The sequence below is a fragment of the Trachemys scripta genome, unplaced genomic scaffold (genome assembly GCF_013100865.1).
Source record: "Trachemys scripta elegans isolate TJP31775 unplaced genomic scaffold, CAS_Tse_1.0 scaffold_28, whole genome shotgun sequence".
NCBI lineage: Eukaryota > Metazoa > Chordata > Testudines > Emydidae > Trachemys > Trachemys scripta.
In genome coordinates this window covers 1,731,381-1,759,095 of record NW_023260513.1, presented here as the reverse complement: position 1 = coordinate 1,759,095, position 27,715 = coordinate 1,731,381, and the positions used below count along the sequence as shown (strand labels likewise).

General features: G+C 50.0%; 1 protein-coding gene across 4 annotated transcripts; it reads left to right on the top strand.

Annotated features, from left to right (window-relative positions):
- The first annotated feature begins 1,253 nt into the window (after window positions 1–1,253).
- LOC117870471 (killer cell lectin-like receptor subfamily B member 1B allele C) lies at window positions 1,254–15,654 on the top strand. Of its 4 annotated transcripts, none has more exons than XM_034757646.1 (6): window positions 1,254–1,403; window positions 7,013–7,111; window positions 8,025–8,108; window positions 11,320–11,474; window positions 11,971–12,083; window positions 14,377–15,654. In XM_034757646.1, the coding sequence occupies exons 1-6, from the start codon at window positions 1,325–1,327 to the stop codon at window positions 14,498–14,500; spliced, it is 654 nt and encodes a 217-aa protein (XP_034613537.1). In that variant the 5' UTR covers window positions 1,254–1,324; the 3' UTR covers window positions 14,501–15,654. The 4 variants fall into 4 exon arrangements, with proteins under 4 accessions (XP_034613537.1, XP_034613538.1, XP_034613540.1 ...); XM_034757647.1 differs by having other exon boundaries at window positions 1,257–1,403; window positions 8,028–8,108; XM_034757649.1 differs by lacking the exon at window positions 1,254–1,403 and adding an exon at window positions 6,317–6,467 and having other exon boundaries at window positions 8,028–8,108.
- Window positions 15,655–27,715: the final 12,061 nt, after the last annotated feature.

Below are 27,715 nucleotides of genomic sequence, written 5' to 3'. Positions count from 1 at the left end.
CACATGTATTTGTAAATTAAATTAGTTTAAATACTTAATTTATTTCTACCAGCCCCATGCCCACTTCACTTTATGCCTCCTGTCCACTGCTCACCCTCCACCCCACTTCCAGGATGAAACATTTTAAAAGTCACATGTTTAATAATGGATCTTGGGGCAGAGGCCTGGGATGTGTTGGGGAAAGCATCGAGTCAGAAGCAATGATCGCTAAATTTTGTTTTTGAATATTAAAAATGGTGTAAAAGTTTAAATATGGATTTTATGGGGTGGGGCTGGGGGCGGTACAGCCACGCCGGAGGAGCTGCCAGTGTGAGGCCACCCAGTGGCCCCATGTTCTGCTCCTTTCACCGCTGCGGTTCCGGAAAGCCCAGCGGTTCAGAAGTCTCTAGCACAGTGGGAGGAGGACAGAGCTCCCCCTAGGTAACGTGGGATGGATGTGGATAATGGGGAGGGGACGGGAAGAGTGTGGGGGCCCCAGGATGGGGGTGGGATGGAGTCATGTGGGGGGGGTCACGTGCCCCCCCTTTGTGTCCCTCCCATGAGTGCAGCTTACCGGTAAGAAATGAATTCTACCTCCACCACTGCCAAGGTCACACAAGCCAATGGCACAGTTGGGATTAGAACCTAGGTCTCCTGCTCAGTCTAGTGGCCAATCCACAAGCCCCCCTACCTGATTCCTTCCAGGTGTTCTTCCCACTGGCTAGGTCATTGTGGGTGAAATTCATCTCTGTGTAGAGGGACAGCACAAGGTCCATGCACCACAACTTCAACTTGTGTGATTATGGGAACATGACCATCTTAAGGTGGGCATAAGTATAGAACCATGACTCCTTTTTAAACATAGGGCCCAATCCCAGGAGGTGTGGATTGCCCTCGCCTCCCATTGATTTCAGGGAGAATTAAGCTTGCTCAGCGCATCTTGCAGGTTTGATTCTAACATGGAAGAAGCAGTCTTTCCCTCGAATGGGTCACTCGGCCATAGAATCACAAATACCCAGTTGTCTCACAAAGAGTGCTAATACTGAACAAGAGCTGGGAGAGCTAGGAGGGAAGGTATATGTTAAAGGTGACTTCCCCCTATGGAAAGTTCAGGAATTGTCCATGTAATTAAACTTTATTTTTGATTAGCAATGTGAGACCTATTCACTAATTACCTATATTGCAAGGATTTCTCTGGTATGTTACCAGAGGAAAGAAGTCAAATGTCTGGTAGACAACACTTCCTGATTTTGGATGTGTCTGTCATCCTGCTAAGACGTACCTATGAGACTGCTCTGAGACGCAGTCTGTCTTCTGTACGTTCACACCTTCCTCTGCTCTTGTCATGGCTGGAGATATAGTTTATGCTGATTTAAACATTGCTGGAGCCTCTTCAAGACCACCACATCCAACTCAGCACCTCAGTAAGTGCATTTAATTTATTGATTTTATATCTAATACCCTCTGTCTTTGAGGGGGCTCCTGTTTTTCAAGTGAATTTTTTCCTTCAAGTGCAGCACAGATAATTTAGAGAGAGAGAGAGATTCAGTAGAAATAAAGAGCAGGTCTGTGTTTTATGTACCCTATGAGTGGCAAGACTTGGCTAATGTGAAGTCCTTTGTCACTGTCAGAACTTGTAAGTGAATCTCTCTAATACAATAAGGATATTTTATTTCAGTTTTGTCAATACATGTCACAGAAAACTTCATAGCCAGTGACAGTCTCTATATATACACATTAAAGTGCAGGGCAATAGAGTCTTATGTTGCACCCCTTTCATACACGTTTGAGGGATACAAGTAAAGTATTTAAGCTAAAACACTGGCTTGTCCACTGTAGTATGTAAAGCACCGTGCATTGGATGAGTCTGGGGAAGAAAGATTGAACACATGGAATCTGAGAGACTCAAGGAGCAGGAGGATTTCATTGTTTTATTGCAGAAGTTTAACATAGATTGAGGAGAAGAGATGGGATCTGAAAATAGCTCTGGAACCAGTTTGATGCAGAAGGTCCTGGAGGCAAGACCAGAAGCTGAGGGGCAGGTAGAGAAGGGTTCTACTGGGTATTATGTACAGGCAACTAGAAAGGCAGAGGTTGTTATCTCAGGAAATGGGGCTGAAGAGGAGAAAGAAGTGAAAGAGAACCTGGCCATTGCGGATGATGAAGGCAACCAGGGAATTTTTGTATTGGGTTCTGAAATGGACAGAAAGTCACAGACGGTTTCCAAGGCCAGGGATGATGGTTCCATTTCTGAGCATGGTCATGGAGGAGCCACTGTAATGCAAGTCAGCTGCAGTGTAATGAGTTGGGAGTTAGGGGAGATCAACAGAGTAGTAAGGGTGAGAGAAGATTTGTGTGGCTTAACTTAAAGCTCTAAAATGTAAAGGAGAGTATACATTTTTGAAAACGTTGTTTGGAAATTAAAAACTTTTAAATCCTTGATATTTTGGAGAACTATGATAAAGACAGAGGTAGGATAGTTATGGAGGGAGATAGTGTGTTTTCTGTAAGTAGAGCAGGGCAATTGATCTACATGATTAACTATATTAAGCTGTTGATTGGAGCCTTCATATTTTTACTGTATTGATATTTAATTTGCTAAGTAAATATCCCAAACATGTTATCAAGCTACATATCTATATCTATATATATGTGTGTGTATTTATATATCTATATATATAGATATATAGATATGTAGCTTGATAACATGTTTGGGATATTTACATACATACATATATATATATATATGTATATGTATATATATATATATATATATAACATTGCTGTACTATACATAATGCCATTTCACAGTGATGTTTTTGTATTAATCTGGCTTTATCATGTTCTCTTTATTTGTATTTTAAAGTAATAATTTTGAACTTACACATGACCTGTATTTATAAAGCTATTTTCTTTTTACACCCACCCACCTATGAATATAATTACATTATTGTACAGGGCCTGAAAATGAATCTTACAAAAGTACCCCTTTAGAGTTGTATTAATAGTTTATATTTTCATGACATTTATTGTTTAAGCATAAGGCCCTTCTTATCTAGCTACCAAGGTGTAAGCTTTTATAAAACTATCTCAGTGCTCTTCAGACGTTACTTTCACATAGGACTGGATAGTCTTCTCTTGAAAAATATTTTAAGAGCCAGGTTCTGTTCTTCAGTAACATTAGAAGTCACTGGAGTTACTCCCACCTTCCATCAGTGTAACCGATAGCTGAATTTGCCCCTCAAATTGTTCAGTTGTTTCTTAGCTAAAATTATGCTATGTTGAGAATTGACTGTGTAAATAATTTGAAACTTACTATTTCCAGTGTCACAACTACTCTGCAAACATTACTGAGCAGAGAGCTTGTGACTATGAATAGTCCCATTGGTTTTAGTCCCTAAACTTGAAATGAAAACTAACATTCCTTGGAAACAAGGTAGTAATATCAAATAATAAGTCAAAAGACAGTTTATAGTATCTAGAATTCCTGATCTAGAATTCCACTGCTTCTACAAAAATGATCCTTTTAGCCTGAAATTTGTGTGTTAGTTTGAGGCTAAAGGAGAATGTTCTTAGGAGAGTTTGAAGTAAATTCAACAATTTTTTTTTTTAAATGATACGAAAGGAGAGAGGGGGACAGTTTTTCATGTTGTTGATCATTCACAGAAGGATCTTTGTTTTTTAAGAGAACATGAGTTTGTTTGCGTCTTTTCCTGCAACTTATGTTGGTTTCTAAGAAGAAGCTTAGAGAAGATATGCGGTTATGTTTGTAAATCATCTTGTTGCTGTGTTTTTTTCTTAGCTAAATAAATAACTTTGTTTTTAAGAAAAAAGTGCTGTCTTTAAAATCCATGTTGTAGCAGGAAGAAAGCCTGAGATGTAAGCCCTTGTATCAGCGGCCTGGTATGAGGCAGGACCTGCTCACAGAATCTGGCAAGAAAAGGGCTAATATTGCAGAAATACACACTCCTAAGAAGTACCAGGCACAGAGTGTTCATGTAAACACATCCCGATATCAAGTGGTACCAGAACATCCCGATATCAAGGATGGTACAAAAACATTCCTCCAGGATAACTGGAACACACTGACCCCTCCTAAAAGATAAGGTCAGAATGACAGTACGTAACAGAGATGTTTTGGTTGAACCAACATGTACAAGGTGATGGGTAATAATTAGCCACGTCAGGGAGCAGTAACCATGTCAGAGGGGCAGTACTAACTTGTTTGTATCAGGGTATAAAGATGTATCTCAGAGGGAGTGTCTTTGGCCAGCCTAGGGGGGAAATGGAAAGTCCCACCATTCACTGAGCTGCGTCCATTGTCAGGGGCATACATGTTAGTATCCTCGTAGAGTGTCAGTGGCACAGGCGCCAACTTTTGTTGGTGCCAGTGGGTGCTTGCACACCCACCGCGCTCCCAGCCCTGCCCCAACTCTGCCCCTCTCCGCCCCTATTGGATCCCTCTCCAAATCCCCGCCCTGACCCTGCCACTTCCCGAAGCGCGCTGCGTTCCTCCTCCTCCCACCTCCCTCCCAGGCTTGCTGCGCGAAACAGCTGTTTCGCAGTGCAAGCGCTGGGAGGGAGGGGGGAGAAGCAGGACACGGGGCGCTCAGGGGAGGAGGCGGAGGCGGAGCGGAGGCAGAGGTGAGCTGGAGCGGGGAGGCGGGGAGCTGCCGGTGGGTGCAGAGCACCCACCAATTTTCCTGGAGCACCCATGGAGTCGGCGCCTATGATCAGTGGTATTACCCTGCTTTGTCAACAATAAACCTAGGTTGGGGCCTTTGTCTCTTAAAGGATCTTGTGGTCACAGGGCAGGTCGCTCGAGGTGTGCTATGCCGGCTGTCTGCGCAGAGCTGGGGCAGCACACAGGGAGAACACAGAGAGAACACACACACACAGCCGAACATCTGAGGCAAGTTGTCTTCTGCCTCCGAGCCCAATACTCGATTTACAAGAACCTTTCAGCAGAGGCATCTGCTCTGGTTTTGGTATAGACAAAACCACAACAAATCTGGAGTTTCTGGGCCCAGCCATTTTGGAGGAATTGTGAGCCAAAGAAGAATTTTTTTTTCAAAAGCAACCTTCTAGTAAACTCTCAAAATATTACTGCACGGGCTCAAAGGAGAACAAGTTGCCGTGTTTCTTATTCCTAGGGGGACCAGACGTCCCGTGTTTAAAGGGACAGTCCCATATTTAAGCCCTCCTGCAGGTGTCCCGACTTTTTCTTAAAAATGGGCAAATTGTCCCATAATTTCTGTCTCATTCCCAACAGTACAGGCAGGTCCTGCTGCTGGCCGGATCCCTGCTCGCCAACTGCCCACCCACCAGCAGTGAGTGTGTGTGTGTGGGGGGTCCAGTGGCCGACAATGAGGGTGGGTGTGCAAGGCCGGTGGTGGGGCGAAGATGCAGTGCGTGGGGCACTCAGCTCCCCCTGCTGGTCCATCAGCACAGCCCCTGATGTGTGCTGGCTCTTGGCCAACAGGGCCCTGTGTGCACCATCTTCCCACCCCCCCCACCCCACCCCCGCATCCTGTTAAGCTGCAGTGGTTGGTGAGTGCGGTGATCAGTTATGTGTCACCTCTGCTGCCCACCCATCTGCCCTTTACATGCTCCCCCTCTCCCTGCTTTGCTCTTTCACCCTCCCCTAGCCCTGCTGCTCCTCCCTATTCCCCCGCCCCCGGCAGGGCCCGTCCCTCTCCCAGCGCTGTGCAGAGAACCAGCCCCTGGTCGCGGCGCTCAGCTCACAAGCAGCCTGGCTGGCAGGTTCCTTCCCTCCCCCACTGCCTCTGGCTGGGCCCGCGGCCCGGGAAAGCCCAGGACCCTCCGGCCCGGGGCGCTGGCCAGGAGCCGAGCCCTGCATGTGCCAAAGCCCCACACAGCGCTGGCACAGGGAAGCCTCTCCCCCCTCAGCTCAGCTCGGGGGGGGGGGGTGAGCAATTTCCAGCCTGTTCATGCCCCGGCTCTGCAGGGTCCACAGCACCCCCCTCACCTGCCCCCCCACCCCAGTCCTGCCCCCAGGGAGCACAGGGCTGCTCCATCCCCTAGGCATCCTCCCCTGCTGAGCCACCTCTCTGGCCAGGTTCACTGAAGCCCCTGCAGTCAGGTTCCCTGGGCCCTGGTGCACAATGCATCCTTAGGGCTTAACCTCTTCCTGCTTGTGCTGTAGCACGAGGTGACTGGTTGTGTCAGTGGCCAGCAGCAGCCTGGAGGTGTTAGCTGCCTTTTGACACTGTGCAGACAGGAAGAGAGAAGCTGCTTCTAGCCACATGGGGGCGGAGCAAGAGAAGAGATGAGCTCTGCAAAGATACAGGCCATGTCATCCTGCCCTCTCCATCCCCTGCAGCTGGAAGCTGCTCCAGTCCCTTCCCTCCCACCCAGTGCCAAAAGCCTGCTGTGGCCACATTCTGGTGTGAAGCCTGGCAGAAATATGGGGAGATCATGTGACCCTGCGTCCCCTGCCCAGGGAAGATGCAGCACCAGGAGACACGGTAGGGTGACCAGACAGCAAGTGTGAAAAGTCGGGACAGGGGGTGGGGGGTAATAGGCTTCTATATAAGAAAAAGCCTCAAATATCGGGACTGTCCCTATAAAATCGGGACATCTGGTCAGCCTAAGACACGGGTCTGTCCTGGGGGCCCAGCCAGGCATGGAGGAAGGGGTTGGTCTTCTCCACCCTTCCCCGCCTCCCCGTATGAGAGAGTTGTATGGGCCTGTGTGTATGTCCCCTCTCCCTGTGTGTGTGTTTGTGTGTGGGGGGGGTAGATTTGTGTGTCACCCCTCTCCCATGTGAACCTTAAAGATAAGAAGGTCAATAAAAAAATCCAACTCTGCAGGAGTTCTTTTTAACAGGGGCTCAGGCAACTTGATGTACATTTAAATATTTGCACTGCACCGATCTGATTAGTTGCCCTTGAACTTGCTTAAATACGAGTAATTTTACCAGGTGTCCAGTATTGAGCATGGGAAATGTGGTCACCCTACTTATTCCCCACACTGGATGCTAAGGATTTTCACCAAATATTGAATCTTGCAGGTCTCCCTCAGTGCCCGCATTGGCATCGGCTCGCTCTGGGAGTTGGGTGGGCTGGGAACGTCATCCTGGCGGGAGCTGTGATTGTGCTGGGTGTCTGGGGTGAGTAGCTCCAGGCCTTACATTACTATATTGGCTCCCAGGGCCCCCATTTTACTGGGTTCTATACAGGTATCCAGTAAGGCAATCCCTTAGCTAGGCTGAACAGACAGCAAGTGTGAAAAATCAGGACGGGGATGGGGGGGGGTAATGGGTGTTTATATAAGACAGCCCCAAATATCAGGACTGTCCCTATAAAATCGAGACATCTGCTCACCCTACCCTTAACCAAGGAGCTCACCATCTAAATGAGCACCTTGAATTTGCCTGTTACTTTACAATCTGACGGAGATCTCATTTCTGATTCCCATCTATTTGTGAATGAAACACTTGACACATTGGCACCATGCAAGTCAAAACTTGACATTAACTAGATGAGAGGTCCTCACTCTTTTTCTTGCTGAGGCCCCCCGAACATGCTATACGAACCCAACGGCCCACCTGTGCCAATTAACTAGTTTTCCACATATAAAAGCCAGGGCCAGCGTTAGTGAATAGCAAGGAGGGCCACTGCCTGCAGCCCCATGCCAAAGGGAGCCCCCTGAAAAGCTTAGGCTTCAACTTCAGCCCTGGATGGTGGGGCTGAGGGACCTGGGCTTCAGCTCCATGCAGTGGGGTTTCAGCTTTCTGCCTGGACCCCAGTGAGTCTAATGCTGACCCTGCTTGGAGGCCCTCCTGAAACTTGGTTGAGGCCCCCTAGGGGGCCCTGGACCCCTGGTTGAGAACTACTGAACTAGATGTACCTAAGAACTTGGTATATACAATCTGTGTGATTAGACTAAACCAGCTTCGTCATTAAACATGCAGGGAACAGTGGAATGAATATACATTACAAAGTGTAATGAAGGAGATTCTCTCTGTTCCTCTTAATGGATTTTATTATACCCTCTATCTTCTCTTTTCCCTAATCCCAAAGTAGTAACCAAAGGATCCCGCCTGGAGGATTTCCGATCTCAACTGAAACAAACACTTTGTGTTTCATCACTCAGCAACTCAACAGGTAACCCCATTCTCATTGAGTTCCTTTCCTCTTGGTACTGAGCAGAAGCAGTGACATCTAGTGGCCAGATGGCTGTATTGCATTTGCTGGAATTACCCTAACTTAAAGGACAACAAATATGTCTCACCGCAACTGCCTGTGGGGTGAAACTTAGTATTTGTTTAGTAGCGCACAGCAACAGAACACAATAGCTAAGAAGTGAAGGAGACTCCTGGTATCACAGCCTCCCTAGGCAACTACAATAATAGCTTATTAGGAAAGTATTTCAGGTATTTTAAAATATTTTAACAAAATTTAGCCGCTGGAAGTGGAGGAGGAGCCAGAATCACACGCTCAGGGAGTTCTCCACAGAACACCAAGTATTTAACACAAAGCACCTGCTTTTGAAAGATCTTAAGGCTTAAGGTACTCTGACAATGGACTGAGCCTCACAACCCCCTGTAAATTAGGGAAGAGTGACTGACACACACACACACACACACGCACGTGCAGTGAGTAATTCACTAAACGTCATGCAGTGGGCCAGCGTTAGAGACGGGATAACAATTCAGGTTTCTAGGCTCCCAGGACACTGCTCTAGCATCAAACAACTCTGCCTCTCTTTTTTTCTGATTTTTGACGGCACTGAATTCAGACATCCAGAATGTGCGTGAGTAAACATATATGTCTGGTATCAGGGGGTAGCCATGTTAGTCTGTATCTACAAAAACAACAAGGAGTCCGGTGGCACCTTAAAGACTAACAGGGGCTTATGCCCAAATAAATCTGTTAGTCTTTAAGGTGCCACCGGACTCCTTGTTGCATATATGTCTGCACACTGCCCTCAATTGTATGGATGGTCCTCATACCCTTACATGCCATTATTCTCTAGGAGAACCTCCAGACTCCCTCCTTCTACCTTTAAAATATTCTGGAAGAAATACAGCAGAGCTGGTAACTATTTTCCTGGGCACCTTCAGTTTAATATTGTGCATGTGTAACGCACACTGAGTGGGGGGTTACATATCCCCCTCTTTGGCTGGCCCACAGGGAATGAGAGTCTGTTACAGCTCCCACCCAGAGAACCATCTTCTCTAGCTTGAGCTGTCGAGGTTCGTGCTGTTATTAGAGAGGGAGCATGGTCCAGTAGTTAGGGCACAAGCCTAGGACTTGGGAGATCGGGTTCATTTCCCTGCAGTGCCACACACTTCCCATGTGACTTTGGGGCAATCGCTTAACCTCTCTGTGCCTCCGTTCCCCATCTGTAAAACGGGGATAACAGCACTGCCCTGCCTCACCGGGGTGTCACGTGGCTAAATCCATTAAAGAGGAAAAGTGCTTTGAGATCAGTTGTGTTCTATAGGAGCTGTACTCTCTTGTGCTTTCTAGGATACTCCTGGGGGAATTCTGCACCAAAAAATAAAAATTATGTGCACAATATTTTAAAGTTCTGCATGTTTTATTTGTCAAAACAATATAATCATGCCAGTTTCAATTATTTTGGGTCATTTATTTCAAAATACCTGTCGGCAAGTGTGTCTAACACTACAGTTAAAAAAAAAAGATTCAGGAAATGTTTTTTGACAAATAGATTCCTTACTAGGCATATTAATACAGAACTCTGAGTAATAATTCATTTAAACTACAATACAGAACTGTATTTCCCACACCCCTCAGAAACAGTGCAAAGGCTTGGACGTATCAGGGGTAACGGAGGAGCTGGGTATTGGTGTGAAGAATATGGAACAAGTTTTTGGGGGGTATGGGGAGGGATTGTTAGGGAGCTTCCCCCATGCAGACTCTGGCTGACCTCTAGCCTTTCCCATTCAGTCAGGCACATCTGCCCCGTGCCCATGTCTTCCTGCACCCCCATTTGTCCCTTCACCCCCACCCAGACACCCACTCCCCATCTTCATGTGGCCCTGCACCCCTTCCTCCTGTCCCCATGTGACTGTGTCCCCACCCAGCCACTCCTCTATCTTTATGTAGCTCTGCACCTCCTCCCCCATCACCATGTGGCCCTGCACCTCCACTCCCATTCAGCCCCTGCCCCAGTCTGCCCTTCCCCACTAGCACTTATGAGCCCGTCTGACCCCCCAGCACCCCATGCTGTCTGTCTCACCATAGCCCCTGTCTAGGGTTACCATCCGTCCGGGTTTCCCCGGATATGTCCGGCTTTTTTAGCTTTAAATGGCCATCCGGGGGGGATTTCTAATAAGGTAGAAATGTCCGGGATTTCCCCGTTCCCCTCATGCAGAGTGCAGCGCGGCTGATTGGACGGCTGTGCCTGATTGAAAGCCGCTTGCAGCCACTGGGGCCTCTAGCAGCCAGAGTCCCTCCCCCTCCCCCACTCCCTTCTCCCCCGCAGAGCAGCGCCTTATTTGTTTGGCTGCACATGGAACCCGTGACTCTCCCTCAGCCTGGTGGGGGGGCAGGCAGGGGACAGGGAATGGGGGGTTAGATTGGTCGGGGGTTCTGGGGGGGCTGTCAGGAGAAAGGGGTGTAGAGAGCGGTTGGAGCAGGCAGGGGACAGGGAACGGGGGGTTAGATTGGTTGGGGGTTCTGGGGGGGGGCTGTCAGGAGAAGGGGTGTAGAGAGCGGTTGGGGCAGGTAAGGGACAGGGAACGGGGGGTTAGATTGGTCGGGGGTTCTGGGGGGGGCTGTCGGGAGAAGGGGGTGTAGAGAGCAGTTGGGGCAGTCGGGACAGGGAGCAGGGAGACTTAGCTAGGGGGTGGGGTCCTGGGGGCAGTTAGGGTGGGGGGGGACAGGTGGGGGTAGGGGGATTCTGAGGGGAGCGGGAAGTGGGAGGGGGCGGGGCTGGGGTGGGGCTAGGGCGGCACCCCGTGTCCTCTTTTTTGATTGTTGAAATATGGTAACCCTACCCCTGTCTCCTGACCTGGCCTGACAGAGGCTGGGAAGAATGCTCTGCAGGCTCGCTCTCTCCCTTTGCTGGCCCAGAGCTGCTGCTGTGTTCTATTGTCACAAGGTCCCTCTGGTGGGCAAAAGGCAGAACTGAAGAATTTATTTTCTGCTGAGAGCTGCTGCTGTTCTTGCACCACACCACCCTCTGGTGGGCAAAAGTGTGTCTTGCTAAGAACTGAGCATTGCCTCAACAAACACAGTTCAAAGAGAGAGACACCCGGGTTGGGATACTGAATCTGAAAGCTCCACACATGATTGTACTTAAAACCTTCAAAACCATTCCTGACACCCTTTCCCTTTCCCCCTCTAGAGGGCTCCGAGTGCAAACTCTGCCCCAGGGATTGGTTGTTGCATAAAGGAAAGTGCTATTGGGTCTCTAAAGAAATTAAATCCTGGAAGAAGAGCTTTGAAGACTGTACAGTGAAGACGTCTCAAATGCTCGTGATCCAGGACCAGGACGAGATGGTAAAGAAAAGATGATGCTGAACAAGGACTTGCATCAGCAATAAGTTCAGAAAGAAAATGTTAGGAGGAGGCTCCATTATGTGAAATTTGGATAAATAAAAGCTAAAACAAAACATTCTTTATATTTGGGAGCAGAAAGGGGAAAATGATCAACAATGCAGCTCCCCAATATTAATGGGTTTTTGCCTAAGAATTTCTTGTATTTTAAGTAGAGAAGAACTTGTTTATGTTCATAGTTCAATGGCAAATGGATTTTTTTTTTCTGTAACTACAGTGTGAACCCCTTACTCCTACTCTAAGATTCCATTTTCCCAGGGGCAGATGCTGCATTCGCTGTCTGGCTCAGGTCCTCAGAGCGGGGCTGCAGATTTCCCCCGGAGGCATTGTGGGCACAGCCCCTGAAGCAAGAAGCAGAGTGTATCTGTGCAGGTGTACACAGGAAATTCTAGCCTGCGTTAGTGATTTTACCCAGTCCCCTCTGCTTTATACTTCACAGGATTTCATACGGAATGTTACAAAAGGTGTCAATCGTGTTTGGATTGGACTTAACGTTACATCCCCTGAGAGGACCTGGATGTGGGTGGATGGCTCCCTAGTCAATCAAACACTGTGAGTGCTGTTTGGCCTTTAACGTGTTTATTTTATAACATTGGCAGAAAATCTTAGTCCCTTTACTGTAACAGGTTTCAGACTCACCATCACTGCACCTCCTGCTGGTCACCCTGGGAATTAGCTCAAGTTCAGTTGAGAGCGCTGCCTTTTTGGGTGGTGTCTTGCCCATCATCTCTCTCGCTGTCTCCACCTTCTCTGGATCAGCATTGCCCCTGGACCGTAGCATCCTCTTTGGGGCATGGCCCTCCAGCTGTGCCCCAACTCTGTTCTCCCTCCTTCTGGAGGAACCATCAGCCCTCATTTGCCTCCGTGGCAAACTGCAGTCTGGATCAACCACTCTCTTCTCTGGCAAATGTGTGCACAGGGGGGCAGAGACCCAGAGCTGCCCGCTATTCTGGGTTCCAGCCCAGGGACCTTATAGTTAGCAGCCACTCACTGCCCCTCCTCCCAGATCTGCTGCCTGTTTCCCTGGGCCACTTCCCCATAGCCCCAGCACCCACTCTGTCCCTGTATCAAGGCCTCAGTCTGGAAGTTGTCAGGCTGGAGCTCCCTATTACTTCCCTGACCAGCACTGCTCTGTCTGTCGTGCTGTCCCTCTACAGGCAGCTAGTCCTTCTCCCTCAAGCTCCAGGGAGAGACTCAGCTTCTCTCTGCCCTGCAGCCCTTTTTATAGGGCCCAACCTAGGGCCGGCTCTAGGTTTTTTGCCACCCCAAGCAAAAACAATTTGACTGCTCCCCACCCCAGCCCTGGGCTCTCAACCCCCCTCCCCACCAATGCTCTCCCCCACCCGCACCCTCTGCTGCCCCAGCCCTGGGCTCTCCCCCCACCCCACCCGCAACCCCTGCTGCCCCAGCGCTGGGCTCTCCCCCTCACCCCACCCACACCCCCTGCCACTCCAGCACTGCGCTCCCCCCACCAGTGCTGACTCCACCCGTTCCCCCCTTCCCTCCAGCTGGTCCGGCGCTGGCAGAGTCGGGGTAAGCAGCGGGGTTCCTGGGCCGCGCCTCAGCCCAGGGTCCCTCCAGCCAGGGCTCCCGCCTCCAGGACCGTCTGGGACCCAGGAGGGCAGAGCTGGGGGACTGCCCCGGCAGGGGGCTGAGGAGCCGGGGCAGGGTAGCCCCAGAGGGAGTGGAGCCCCGGAGAGCGGGCATGGGCCCCACACGGCAGCGCCCCGCCCTCTATGGCCCCGCTGCTGCTTCTGGCCGCCCTCCCACAGTCCCTGGGTGGCTCAGGCTGCTTCGCCCAGCCCCAGCTGCGGCGCTGGGGGGCAGCCACCCTGCGGCATCTGCAGGCGGCTCCGTGAGCCCCGCGGGGCGGCCCCCAACCCGAGTGTCCCGCGCTCAGAGCCTGCCTGGCCCTGGTGCAGCCGCTGCTCCCGCATGGCGTGAACCACGGCGGCCCCAGGGCGTGACGCGCTGCTGCTGCCAGGGCCGGCTCTAGGCGTTTGCCACCCAAAGCAACAACAACAAAAAAGATGGCTGTAATGCCACCCTTGAAAATCTGCCGCCCCAAGCACATGCTTGGTTTGCTGGTGCCTAGAGCCGGCCCTGGCCCAGCCTGGCCCTGATTGGCTGCTTCTAAGCCTTCATCCCATTGGTTGGGTTCTGCGCAGCCTTGCAAAGGCTGCCTTAACCCCTCTTCTCCCTGTGTTTGGCAGCTACCCCACTATACTTACTTTCAAACTCGAGTGGTTAAAATTAGTCACCTCAATCCATATTCTGATTTAAAATGTACAAACAGTGATACATCATCCCCTATTAGCCTACTAGAAATTGAAAACCATAATTTATGTCAACGGAAAATTAGTTTCCTTTAAGGGCTTGGCTTTCACATGTAGCTTGGCTTTTTGTGTAGGTTATGGTTTTTCTACCGCACACATATCATAGAATCTAAGCACAAATCTGGTAACCTGAGCATGCTTAGCATGCAGCACTTGCTCCATCTCACAGGGATGCCCTGAGCCAATCATCTCCCAGCTCAGAGGAGGCCCAAATGAAACTTTTATTCCACCACTGAGAGAGGGAAAACACCTGTGAGTGTTTGTTTTTGTTTGAAACCAAAGCCTGACCAAAGCTCGGGGTGTCCTTGTGACACGGATTTAGGGCAATTATCCCATCTTTTCTGCCTAATTGTTATTATGGCAACTCCATAGAGCACCAGGCCACACTGTCACATTCCTCCAAACGGGTACCTCTTCTGCCTGTGCATACCCACTGCACACAAATGAGGATGAATAGACCTTGATGAATAAATTTAAAGCACCAATAATACATTTTCTTCATTCCACAGGTTCCCAATAACCAGCCTTGCTGAACCGAACAGTTGTGGGGTGACGAAGGGGGATCAGATTCGTTCTGATGTCTGTGGTGCTCAATTCAAATGGGTTTGCCAGAAAGAAGCCCTCCAGATATAAACAGTGTCTTTAAGTATGTGTATTGATGGAACTGAAGTCTAAAGCATCCGCAGTGAGAATTTGTAACATGATTTTATGTGGTTCTGTGTTTAATCCTTTGAATTCTTGGGCCTGTTACTTTAGAAATCAATTTTCAAAACAGGGTCTATTTTCAATTTCTTGGTTTTAACAGAAGCTAATATGAATCCCTGAAATGCCACACATTTTAGGCTCATCTTGATCTTAATGTGTGTGCACATATTTTCAATTGTGAACAACTGTTTCAAAGCCTATAGCAGAGGTGGGTTGGGACACCCAAGTGCTGTTTTGGTTTGTTTGACAAACATGATTGTTTGAGAACTCTTACATGTGGACTAAATTTTTAGAACTAGCCTCTAAATCTGTTTGCCCAAAATCTTTGATTTACTTCCTCACGTCTGGTAGTTGTGTTTCCAGTTGACCAGTCTGGTGAACAAATACCATTTATTTACCCAAATCTGAAATTCCATGCTACCAAAAAGAAATTTGGTGGGCAAGTTTAGAGGCAATATTCCCTGAAAATTTGGCTGTAAGGCTTTGAGGTACTATGGGAATCCATACAGGGTAAGATTTTCAAAGGCAGATAAGGAAAGTTGGGCACGCAATTCTAATTGAAAGTCATTGTCCCTTGAAAATCTCTAAAAACCATAGTGTTCCTTTGGATATTATGGGCAGTTTGCAACTTCACCTTTAAGATGCTCTGGAAAGGAGGTGGGGAATCCCACCCCACCTTTTTCTTTCATTTGCTTCTCCACGATGAAGGCCCCAGAGGTGGGTGTGTTTAATTATTTTTTTTAAACTATTCACTTAGGAAGCTTTAACAAGATTACAAATCCTTGCCACATAAATATCAGGAACCAAGCAATCATTACAACAGTTAGCTTGTGTTTAAAGAGACCTTACAGAGGAATATAGTCATCAGAGCTTTCTATTTAACAAAGTGATACCATATTACGGAGCAACATTGTTACATCTATGTCATTTCTAGTGATTTTATTAAATTGAGTGAAAGCTCTGTATAGACATATTTAACAAACCTGACGTGTCTGCCAAATGTTAGTATTCAAAAAAAAGTTGGGCAGATGTGCTGGCTTTTTTGTGGGTGAATGTACTTTCTGAGTACTGAATAAAAGGTAACCAACTATCTAAGTATCTATCTGTTCTTGGTCTATTTTGCTAGGTACATAATTGGTGTGTTAGTTTTTCCATAACCACAACCTCCCATATTTTGTTGAACCATTTCTCAATGGTTGGGTGATTTTTTTTTTCCCAGTGAGAGGCTACCACTAGCCACCAGCAACTAGCAGATGAGAGATTAATTCATTTCCTTTGGTGTGACCATTTCCACTGGGAAGCCCCAGGAGTGTTACCAAAGGATCATTTGGTAATAAATATCCAACAATTGGGGATATTTGGTTACCGGTTGCATCCCAAGACTCTCTCGTGACTGGACACATCCACCACGTGTGCATAAAATCTCCTTTTTCACCACAGTTTCTGCCACATTTATCCCTATTCAGTCTCTCTCTCTGGTTTTTAACCTGACTGGTGTGAGGTGCCATTGAAACAGTAGTTTAACAAAATTTTCTTTTATTGTGCCACAGATTGAGGTTGCTGCTCCTTTTTTCCAGATCAAACCCCATTCATCTGGGGTAATTTGTCTGTCCCCACTCTTTTCCCAGCATGTCATATATGGACATATTTTTGTTAGGAAAGCTGGCTGCAAAGCTTGCTATAAATTAGTTATAATTCTGTTTCCTAATTGACCAGACACCATCGCTTCTATTAAAGTTAGCTTTTGGTGTAAAACAGGAGTTTTAGCAAGTTTAACATAGTGCATGACTTCAAGGTACTGGTACCAGGGGAGAGTGGCCAGTTAAAGTTATTTTTGATCTCTAAGTTAGAAAAGTTTCTTTCCTGAATAGCTGGCTAAGTGTGTGTATTCCATGGCTCTCCCAATCTTTGAAGCTCTCTGGTTCGCAATTTGGATTAAGATCTGGATTATTTGCAATGGGTGTCATTGGTGAGGGGAAAAATCTGCACTTATCTCTAGTTCTTCTATCCCAAACCCATAGAGCAGCCTTTGCTAAAGGATGTGTGTAAATGTCTGGTGGGCGTGAGTTTTTAATAACCCATGGTATCCTAGTAATGCTTACACTGCTGAAATTTTCTTGTTCAACGAAGACCCAGTGTTTAGCTGCGTTAGAGCACTCCCAGTCCACTACTGCTTTGAGCTGGCTGGCTGGATAGAATATTTGGAAAAGCTAGTCCACCCCAGTTAATGGGTCTGTACAAAGTATTTGCTCTCACTCTTGGTCTCTGTTTATTCCATATAAGTTCTAACAATGTCCTCACTATTCCTGCTGGAGGGGCGGAGGTGAGGAGGTGGGGGGGAGGGGCGGCGTTATCTACGAGCCTAAAAGAAATATATCCTTGGAAGAAGATTTGTTTTGACTCTGGCTATTCTTCCCAACCAAGAAATTGCATATATCCCTGTACAAGGGTTTGCCGGGGCTCGACCCTCTCCAGGGCGGCGGGGGAGCCATACCGGCTCACTACACACCGTTGATGTTTGGGGGAATTAGTCTGGCTGCAGAGTCTCCCTCGGCAGCCCTTGCGGTAACTGGAACAAGCACCTGAGGCCCAGGCCCTGGGTCAGGGCGGGGCAACGAGTCCGGTGCTCAGACCCTCGGGCAGGGCTGAGCAACAACAGTAGGCCCAAGCCTCCAAAGGCCTGGGAGAGGGGGAGACGGCCACCCACGAGTTAGGTGGCAGCGGGGGGACGCAGGCCCTCCCACTCCACTGCGTCCCAGCCCGAGGCCCTAGCAGCAGCAGAAGACTTGCTGCATAGTCAGTGGGGATCCTGGCTGCAACACACTGACATGGGCTCTGGCAGTGCTGTAGCCAGACTAGGGTCGGCTGCCCCCGGGCTACTTCCACATGCCCCCTCGGGTAGTACCTGGGTCAGAGTGTTGTCCTCTGGGGGGTCCAGCACCATGGGCTCCTCGGGGCAGTGGGCGAGCGGCAGGTCCGGCAACTCCTCTGGGTAGCAAGCACAGGGCAGGTCCGGCCAGTCTCGGCCTGCACCTTGGGCCGCAGGGTTTTCCCAGTCACAGGCTAGGTTGGAGACATCTGGCCTCCCCGGTGGCTGGGCTTCCAGTGAGCTTTGAGGGCAAGCCTTTATACTTCTGGGTTGCCGCCTGACCCTCTAAGGGGCGGGCTCAGAGCTCCCTAACACCGCCCACTCCAGCCTCCGGATGGGCTCGTCCGGCTCCGGGGTGGCAGGGAGCCACACCGCCTCACTACAATCCCCCAGCACTGCAGGTCTTTTTTCGTTTGCTGAAGCAGTGGTTTGACATTGAAATCAGAGCACTCTTCTAGGTTATTTGATATATGAATTCCCAGATATCTTGTAAAATTTGTTGCCCATTTGTACCCAAGTGCTTTCTGAAGGAGTGACTTTTCATAGTCTGGCAAATTCCTAGCTATTTCAGATTTGGCATAATTTACTTTAAATCCAGACATTTTTGCAAAGTCCTGAATTTCTTTAGAAACCAATTTTAGGGAAACGTTTGGTTTAGATAAACATAGGGTGACCAGATGTCCCGATTTTATAGGGACAGTCCCGATTTTGGGGTCTTTTTCTTATATAGGCTCCTATTACCCCCCATCCCCTGTCCCGATTTTTCACACTTGCTGTCTGGTCACCCTAGATAAACATAATATTAAATCACTTGCATATAATGCTATTTCTCTGATGTTTTCCTGCAACTTTTATTCCCGTGATGGATCCATTGTTCCTTATCCTCTGTGCAAAAGACTCCATAGCCAGTGCACAAAATAAAGGAGACAACGGACATTCCTGCCTAGTCTCTCTGTGTAATTCAAAAAGGGGAGATTTAACCTTAACTTGCACAGCAGCTTTTGGCTGGTGTGAAAAGCAGATATCCATTTAAGGAAGAGAGGAGGGCGTACATATATGGGACAGGACTTGAAACACAAAGTTTCACACTGTTCTATCAAAGACTTGCTCTGCATCTGGTGATAACAAGAAGAGAAATTGATCTTTTATTTAAATCTGGAATTATGGATGATTCCAAGTACTCGCCAAATATTGTCTGACATTTCTCTATCCTTAATTAATCCAGTTTTAGCTGGATTTATATAAGATGACAGCATAGGTTGTATTCAGCTAGCTACTATTTTTGCTAAAGATTTTGTCACGATTCAGCTGAAATACAGGGCGATAGGAACTGCACAAGGTAAGGTCTTTTCCACCTTTAGGGAGGCTAATATGAGGGGGAAGGAGTCCAGGAGAGCTGGCTGTATTTTAAAGAAGCCTTATTGAGGGCGCAGGAAAAGACGGTTACTCACCGTTGTAACTGTTGTTCTTCGAGATGTGTTGCTCATATCCATTCCATTAGGTGTGTGCGCGCCGCGTGCACGATCGTCGGAAGATTTTCTACCCTAGCAACACCGGCGGGTTGGCTGTGGAGCCCCCTAGAGTGGCGCCTTCATGGCGCTGAATATATACCCCAGCCGACCCGGCGCCCCCTCAGTTCCTTCTTGCCGGCTACTCCGACAGTGGGGACGGGGGGCGGGTTTGGAATGGATATGAGCAACACATCTCGAAGAACAACAGTTACAACGGTGAGTAACCGTCTTTTCTTCTTCGAGTGCTTGCTCATATCCATTCCATTAGGTGACTCCCAAGCCCAACTTAGGAGGTGGGGTCGGAGTGAGACATTGCTGTGTGCAAAACCGCTGATCCGAAGGCAGCATCGTCCCTGGACTGCTGCACTAGTGCATAGTGAGCTGTAAATGTGTGGACTGATGACCAAACCGCTGCTCTACAAATGTCCTGGATCGGAACTTGTGCCAGGAAAGCCGTCGAGGAAGCCTGGGCCCTCGTGGAGTGAGCGGTGAGGTGCGGTGCTGAGACACCTGCCAGGTCATAGCAAGTCCGGATGCAAGACGTAATCCAGGAGGATAGGCGTTGTGAGGAGACCGGTGAGCCTTTCATTCGGTCGGCCACTGCAACGAAGAGTTGCGTCGTCTTTCTAAAGTGTCTTGTGCGGTCAATATAGAAAGCCAGGGCCCTGCGTACGTCCAGAGAATGCAAACGTTGATCCTGGCGAGTGGCATGTGGTTTAGGATGAAAGACCGGGAGAAATATATCCTGGTTGATATGAAAAGGAGAAACCACCTTAGGGAGAAAGGCAGGATGTGGACGAAGCTGCACTTTATCCTTACACAGTTTTTCATAAGGGGGCTCGGATGTAAGCGCTCTGAGTTCAGAAACGCGCCTTGCTGAGGTGATGGCTACGAGGAAGGCTGTCTTCCAGGATAGGTACAGAAGTGAACAGGTGGCCAGTGGCTCGAATGGAGGACCTGTGAGCTTGGAGAGAACCAGGTTGAGGTCCCACGTCGGAACGGGCTGACGTTGCTGTGGGTACATCCGGTCTAAGCCCTTGAGGAATCTAACGACCATCGGGTTAGAGAATACCGAAGACGCGAGTTCCCCTGGGTGAAAGGCCGATATAGCGGCCAGGTGAACTCTAATTGAAGATATCGCCAACCCTTGCTGTTTTAGGGAGAGGAGATATTCCAATATGAGAGGAATAGGTGCCTGTAACGGGGACGTGGCTCGTTGTTCGCACCAACAGGAGAACCGCTTCCACTTGGCCAAGTATGTGGTCCGTGTTGAGGGCTTCCTACTGCTCAGCAGAATCTGTTGGACAGAGTGCGAGCACTGCTGCTCTGCCTGGGTGAACCATGGAGCAGCCACGCCGTGAGGTGGAGTGATTGCAGGTCGGGGTGACGCAGGCGGCCGTGGTCCTGAGAGATGAGATCCGGGCATAATGGAAGCGGGATCGGTGTCTGAACCGAGAGCTCCAACAGTGTGGTGTACCAATGTTGTCTCGGCCACGCTGGGGCGATCAGAATCACCTGTGCCTGGTCCCTGCGCAATTTGAGCAGTACCTTGTGGACCAAAGGAAACGGAGGGAAGGCATAAAACAGGTGGTCTTTCCAGGGAAGGAGAAACGCATCCGAGAGGGAGCCCGGAGCTCGACCTTGCAGGGAGCAGAACACGTGGCACTTCCTGTTGTCTCGAGATGCAAACAGGTCTATCTGGGGAAACCCCCACTTCTGGAAGACGGAATGTATGATGTCCGGACGGATAGACCACTCGTGCGTCTGGAAGGACCTGCTGAGTCGGTCCGCTAAAGTGTTCTGGACTCCAGGGAGGAACGATGCCGTGAGATGGATTGAGTGGGCGATGCAGAAGTCCCACAGGCGAATGGCCTCTTGGCATAGAATTGACGAACGTGCTCCTCCTTGCTTGTTGATGTAAAACATGGCCGTGGTGTTGTCGATGAGAACTAACACACATCGGCCACGTAGGAGGTTGAGAAATGCCTGGCACGCCAGGCGCACCGCCATCAGTTCCCGAACATTGATGTGCAGGGCTATCTGGGATGCAGTCCACAGGCCCTGGGTATGGTGTTCGTCGAGATGGGCGCCCCAACCCAGAGATGAAGCGTCCGTGACTAGGTGCAGAGAGGGTTGTGGGGCGTGAAATGGCATCCCCTCGCAAACCACATTGCGATCTAGCCACCAGGTGAGGGAGGTCAGGACCGAGTTCGGGACCGTGACCACCATGTTCAGGCTGTCCCGATGTGGGCGGTATATTGATGACACCCAGATTTGAAGTGGGCGAAGCCGAAGTCTGGCATGCCTGGTTACGTACGTGCAGGAAGCCATGTGACCCAGCAGGGTAAGGCACGACCTCACCGTGGTAGTTGGGAAGGCCTTGAGTCCTTGAATGAGGCTCGTGATGGTGCAAAAGCGGTTGTCTGGCAGGATGGCTTGTGCACGTCTGGAGTCTAGGACTGCGCCGATGAATTCTATTCTCTGGGTAGGTTCCAGAGTGGATTTGTCCTTGTTGAGTAGGATGCCCAACTCGTTGAATGTGTGCACTATTATGTGGACATGAGCTCGAACTTGCTCTTTGGTGCGACCGCGTACTAGCCAGTCGTCTAGGTACGGGAACACCTGTATCCCTTGCCGACGAAAGTACGCTGCCACGACAGCCATACATTTCGTGAACACCCTTGGGGCCGAGGATAGGCCGAAGGGAAGGACTGCAAATTGGTAGTGCACCTTGTTTACCACGAACCGCAGGAAGCGTCTGTGAGGCGGGTAAATTGCGATGTGAAAGTATGCATCTTTCATGTCGAGGGCGGCGAACCAGTCTCCAGGATCGAGGGACGGGATGATGGCCCCCAGAGAGACCATGCGGAACTTCAACTTTACTACGAATTTGTTGAGTCCGCGCAAGTCCAAGATGGGTCGCAGACCTCCTTTGGACTTGGGAATGAGGAAGTAACGGGAATAGAATCCCCTGCCCCTTAACTCCATTGGAACCTCCTCTATGGCCCCCATAGCAAGGAGCGTGGAAATTTCGTGTATAAGAAGTTGCTCGTGAGAAGGGTCCCTGAAGAGGGACGGGGAAGGGGGGGAGGAGGGGGGGATTGAAGAAAACTGGATAGCATATCCCCTGTCCACCGTGCGAAGAACCCAACGGTCCGAGGTTATAAGGGACCAGGCACGGTGGAAATGGGAAAGGCGATCCCGAAAGGAGGGGGCTGGATCCTGGGGGATGACTGGGGCGCCGTCCTCGACCGCACCTTCAAAAGTTCTGCCTGGGGCCTGAAGGTGGTCTAGGTGGCCCCTGGTTCTGACCGGGTTGAGGGCCGGTCCACCTTCGTCTACCACCTCGCCCTCGCCTCCGGGCCGAGTCCTGTCTCTGACGAGGCGGGGGGGGGTAGAAGCGCTGAGGCTGCGGCCTAAATGGCCTGCGCTGAGTGCCCACAACATGCATCCCCAGGGAACGCATGATTGTCCTGGAGTCCTTGAGGCTCTGCAGACGAGAGTCCGTCTTTTCTGAAAACAACCCTTGTCCTTCGAAGGGTAGATCCTGCAGGGTTTGCTGCAGTTCCTGAGGCAGACCCGAAACCTGGAGCCAGGAGATCCTCCGCATAGCGATACCTGAGGCCAGGGTTCTCGCAGCAGAGTCCGCTATGTCTAAGGAGGCCTGTAAGGAGGTCCGAGCCACCTTCTTACCCTCCTCTACCAGGGCTCCAAACTCCTCCCTGGACTCTTGGGGAACCAACTCCTTGAACTTCCCCATAGAGTTCCAGGAGTTAAAGTTATAACGGCTCAAGAGCGCCTGCTGGTTAGCCGCTCTAAGTTGCAGCCCTCCGGCTGAGTAAACTTTACGGCCGAACAAATCGAGGCGCTTAGCCTCCTTTGATTTGGGCGCTGCGGCCTGCTGACCGTGGCGCTCCCTTGCGTTCACTGATGCCACCACCAGTGAACACGGCTGGGGGTGGGTATACAAGTACCCGTAGTCTTTGGACGGAACAAAGTATTTCCTTTCCACCCCTCTCGCTGTGGGTGGGATAGAGGCAGGAGTTTGCCATATCGTAGTTGCATTGGCTTGTATTGTGCGGATCAAGGGTAACGCCACCCTTGATGGGGCATCCGCTCCGAGGATATTCACGATGGGGTCGTGCACCTCTACTATCTCCTCCGCCTGCAGGTCCATATTACGGGCCATCCTCCACAGGAGATCCTGGTGAGCCCGAAGATCTATTGGAGGTGGACCTGTGCACGATGTGCCCGCCACTGCCTCATCCGGAGAGGAAGAGGAAGATGCCTCCGGTGGTACAGGATCCAAGGGAGGGTCCTGGTCTCCCTGCTCCTGGGCCGGAGCATCACCTGCGCTTGGGTCCAGGGCGTCAGGTGGTGCGGACACGGAAGCCTCCATGCCCCCTGGCGGAGGCCGAGAGATGGTGGACTCCGGGGCCCTTCTAGCGGAGTGACCCGAGCGAGAGGTCGAAGCTATTGGAGCCCCTTGCGCCTGATGGTACGCCCACGGGGTCCAAAACGACCAGTGAGATGGGCCATGAGAATGGTCCTCTGTTATCTCCTGCCAATGGCCCAAGTCCTGTTCCTCGGCTTGCCCCTGAGGGGGGTATGCCGATCTCGATAGGTCCTCCGAGGAGCGAGACACCGATCGCGATGGCCATGGCGGTGCCGAGAGCGTCGAGACGATTCCCGTGGGCTGCGGTGCCGCACGGTGCCGGTCCGGAGATGATCTATCTCTACGCGGTGCCGGCGAACGGTGCCGGGACCGCGATCGGTGCCGATGACCTCGTCGGTGCCGGGAGTCGGATCTGGACCTCGACGAGGACCTGGAGTATGCCCGGTGCCGGGAGCGGCCTCTCGACGTCGAGCGTCGGCCGTAGCGGTGCCGAGAACTACGTCTCGACGTTGATCGGTGCCGACGATCATAGCGGTGCCGAGACGTAGAGCGGTGCCGCGACGAAGATCTTGGCCGCGAGTACGACCGGTGCCGAGGTGATATTCGGCGCCGGGACTGCGAGCGGCGTGGGGACCTGCTTCGGGACCTGGACCGGTGCCGAGGTTCCAGCCCTTGCGATGGAGGGCGCATCAAGGCAGGTTTCCCCCTCGACTGGACCGGGCGAGTCAACGGTGCCGTCGGTGCCGGTGGTTGAGGCGGTGCCGGCTCCGTGAGAGCTATCAAGTCTCTCGCCGCCGCGAAGGTCTCTGGAGTCGACGGGAGGCACTGTATCACCGCCGGCCTCGGTGGAGACGCTATCTGCACCGGACTCAACGGCCTCGGTGCCGGAGTCGACGGTGCTGGAGGCACCTGTTTCCGGTGCTCCACTGGCGGACGCGGCTCTACCCCCGGCACTGGGGGAGCCGGCGTCTTCGGCACGGAGGTCCCCGTCTTATGGGCTTTTTTATGCCCTGGGGATAATGACCGGCGCCGAGGCACTTGCTGTGCTTGCGGTGCCGACGAGGTCCGGTGCCGGGGAGGCTTGTCCGACGCCACTCGCGTGGTCGGCATGGCCGGTGCCGCCGGGGCACTGCGCACCGAGGCGCTAGGTGCCGGGGCCTGACTTGTAGATGGAGCGTCCGGACTAAGTGCCGCCTCCATCAGGAGTTGCCGGAGCCGAAAGTCCCGCTCCTTCTTGGTCCTTGGTCTGAAGGCCTTACAGATCTTACACTTATCTGTTTGATGGGACTCTCCCAGGCACTTCAGACAGGAGTCGTGCGGGTCGCTCGTGGGCATAGGCTTAGCGCAGGAGGCGCACTGCTTGAAGCCGGGAGCGTTGGGCATGAGCCCGGCCCCACGGCCGGGGGAGAAAGGGGGAGACGACCCCCTTAATCCCCTGAACTACTATAACAACTAGAACAACTTTTAAAAACTATTTAACTAAATAACTATAAACACTATAACTATAACTATAACTGCGAATAACTAACTAAGCTAGGGAGAGTGGAGAACAGCTATGCCGCGCTCCACAGTTCCAACGACCGTCAGGGGCGGTAAGAAGGAACTGAGGGGGCGCCGGGTCGGCTGGGGTATATATTCAGCGCCATGAAGGCGCCACTCTAGGGGGCTCCACAGCCGACCCGCCGGTGTTGCTAGGGTAGAAAATCTTCCGACGATCGTGCACGTGGCGCGCACACACCTAATGGAATGGATATGAGCAAGCACTCGAAGAAGAACAAACCATCCTGAAGTGCAGAAAGAATAGCAAATATGGCAGGCAACCAGCTTGGCTTAACAGTGAAATCTTTGGTGAACTTAAACTCAGAAAGGAAGCTTACAAGAAGTGGAAACTTGGACAGATGACTAGGGAGGAGTATAAAAATATTGCTAGAGCATGCAGGGGAGTAATCAGGAAGGCCAAGGCACAACTAGAGTTGCAGCTAGCAAGGGCTGTGAAGGGTAACAAGAAGGGTTTCTACAGGTATATTAGCAACAGGAAGGTCAGGGAAAGTGTGGGACCCTTACTGAATGGGGGAGGCAACCTAGTGACAGATGATGTGGAAAAAGCTGAAGTACTCAATGCTTTTTTTGCCTTGGTCTTCATAGACAAGGTCAGCTCCCAGACTGATGCACCAGGCAACATAGTATGGGGAGGTGGTGAGCAGCCCTCAGTGGTGAAAGAACAGGTTAAGGACTATTTAGAAAAGCTGGACATGCACAAGTCCATGGGTCCAGATTTAATGCATCCAAGGGTGCTGAGGGAATTGGCTAATGTGATTGCAGAGCCATTGGCCATTATCTTTGAAAATTCTTGGCAATGGGGGGAGGTCCCGGACGATCGGAAAAAGGCAAATATAGTGCTCATATTTAAAAAAGGGGAAAAAGAAAACCCAGGGAACTACAGACCAGTCAGTCTCACTTCAGTTCCCAGCAAAATCATGGAGCAGGTCCTCAAGGAATCTATTTTGAAGCACTTGGAGGAGAGGAAGGTGATCAGGAACAGTCAACATGGATTCACCAAGGGCAAGTCATGCCTGAACAGCCTGATTGCCTTCTATGATGAGATAACTGGCTTTGTGAATATGGGGAAAGCAGTGGATGTGATATATCTTGACTTTAGCAAAGCTTTTGATACGGTCTCCCACAGTATTCTTGCCAGCAAGTTAAAGAACTATGGATTGGATGAATGGACCATAAGGTGGATAGAAAGCTGGCTAGATTGTTGGGCTCAACGGGTAGTAATAATCAGCTCGATGTCTAGTTGGCAGCCGGTAATCAAGTGGAGTGCCCCAGGAGTCAGTCCTGTGGCTGGTTTTGTTCAACATCTTTATTAATGATCTGGATGATGGGATTAATTGCACCCTCAGCAAGTTCACAGATGACACTAATCTGGGGGGAGAGGTAGATACGCTGGAGGGTAGGGATAGGGTCCAGAGTGACCTACACAAATTGGAGGATTGGGCCAAAAGAAATCTGATGAGGTTCAACAAGGACAAGTGCAGAGTTCTGCATTTAGGAAGGAAGAATCCCATGCACCGCTACAGGCTGGAGACCAACTGACTAAGCAGCAGTTCTGCAGAAAAGAACCTGGGGATTACAGTGGACGAGAAGCTGGATATGAGTCAGCAGGGTGCCCTTGTTGCCAGGAAGGCCAACGGCATATTGGGCTGTATTAGTAGGAGCATTGCAGCAGATCGAGGGAAGTGATTATTCCCCTCTATTCGGCACTGGTGAGGCCACATCTGGAGTACTGCATCCAGTTTTGATCCCCCCACTACAGAAGGGATGTGGACAAATTGGAGCGAGTCCAGCGGAGGGCAATGAAAATTATTAGGGGGCTGGGGCACATGACTTGCGAAGCTGAGGGAACTGGGGTTATTTAGTCTGCAGAAGAGAAGAGTGTGGGGGGATTTGATAGTAGCCTTCAACTACCTGAAGGGGGGTTCCAAAGAGGATGGAGCTCGCCTGTTCTCAAGTAGTGGCTGATGACAGAACAAGAAGCAGTGATCTCAAGTTGCAGTGGGGGAGGTCTAGGTTGGATATTAGGAAACACTATTTCACTAGGAGGGTGGTGAAGCACTGGAATGGGTTACCTAGGGAGGTGGTGGAATCTCCATCCTTAGAGGTTTTTAAGGCCCGGCTTGACAATGCCCTGGCTGGGATGATTTAGTTGGGGTTGGTCCTGCTTTGAGCATGGGATTGAACTAGATGACCTCCTGAGGTCTCTTCCAACCCTAATCTTCTATAATTCTATGATCACCTGGGAGATGTTCAATAAAGATGTTTTATTTAGAATAACTGATATGGTTGCATCTTGCCAAAATGACTTGGTAACACTGGTCTAGAATTTTTGAGAAGTCGTCTGCTTCAGAGATAAAATGTGCTATTTATTATGTATTGTGATGTGCTGAATTCAAACATGACAATTAAAACAACTGATTGGCTACTGTTTTTAAGATATTTAAGTTTTTACATTTTATGTCTATGTATATTGTGTAGATAGAGTTTTAATCATAAATTGTAAACCTAGGTTTTTTCATGTGTTTATGGTTGCTTTACATGATAATATTTCACCTGTCCTGTTTATGTAACACTTTAAAAATCAGCAAAAGGGTTATATAAATAAAATGTATTATGAAACAAAAGGCAAAAAACTATTATGTACATAGTTTAGTCCTATTCAGTGTCTACTCGACGCTACTTGGCTTGTCTCTTGTATTCATTAAATGGAGCATCTCTTGTCACTGTCCAGCAATAGTCTGCAAGCATTGATGGGCTCCATTTGCCCTGATAGCGTTTCTCCATGTTGCAATGTCCTGGTGAAATCA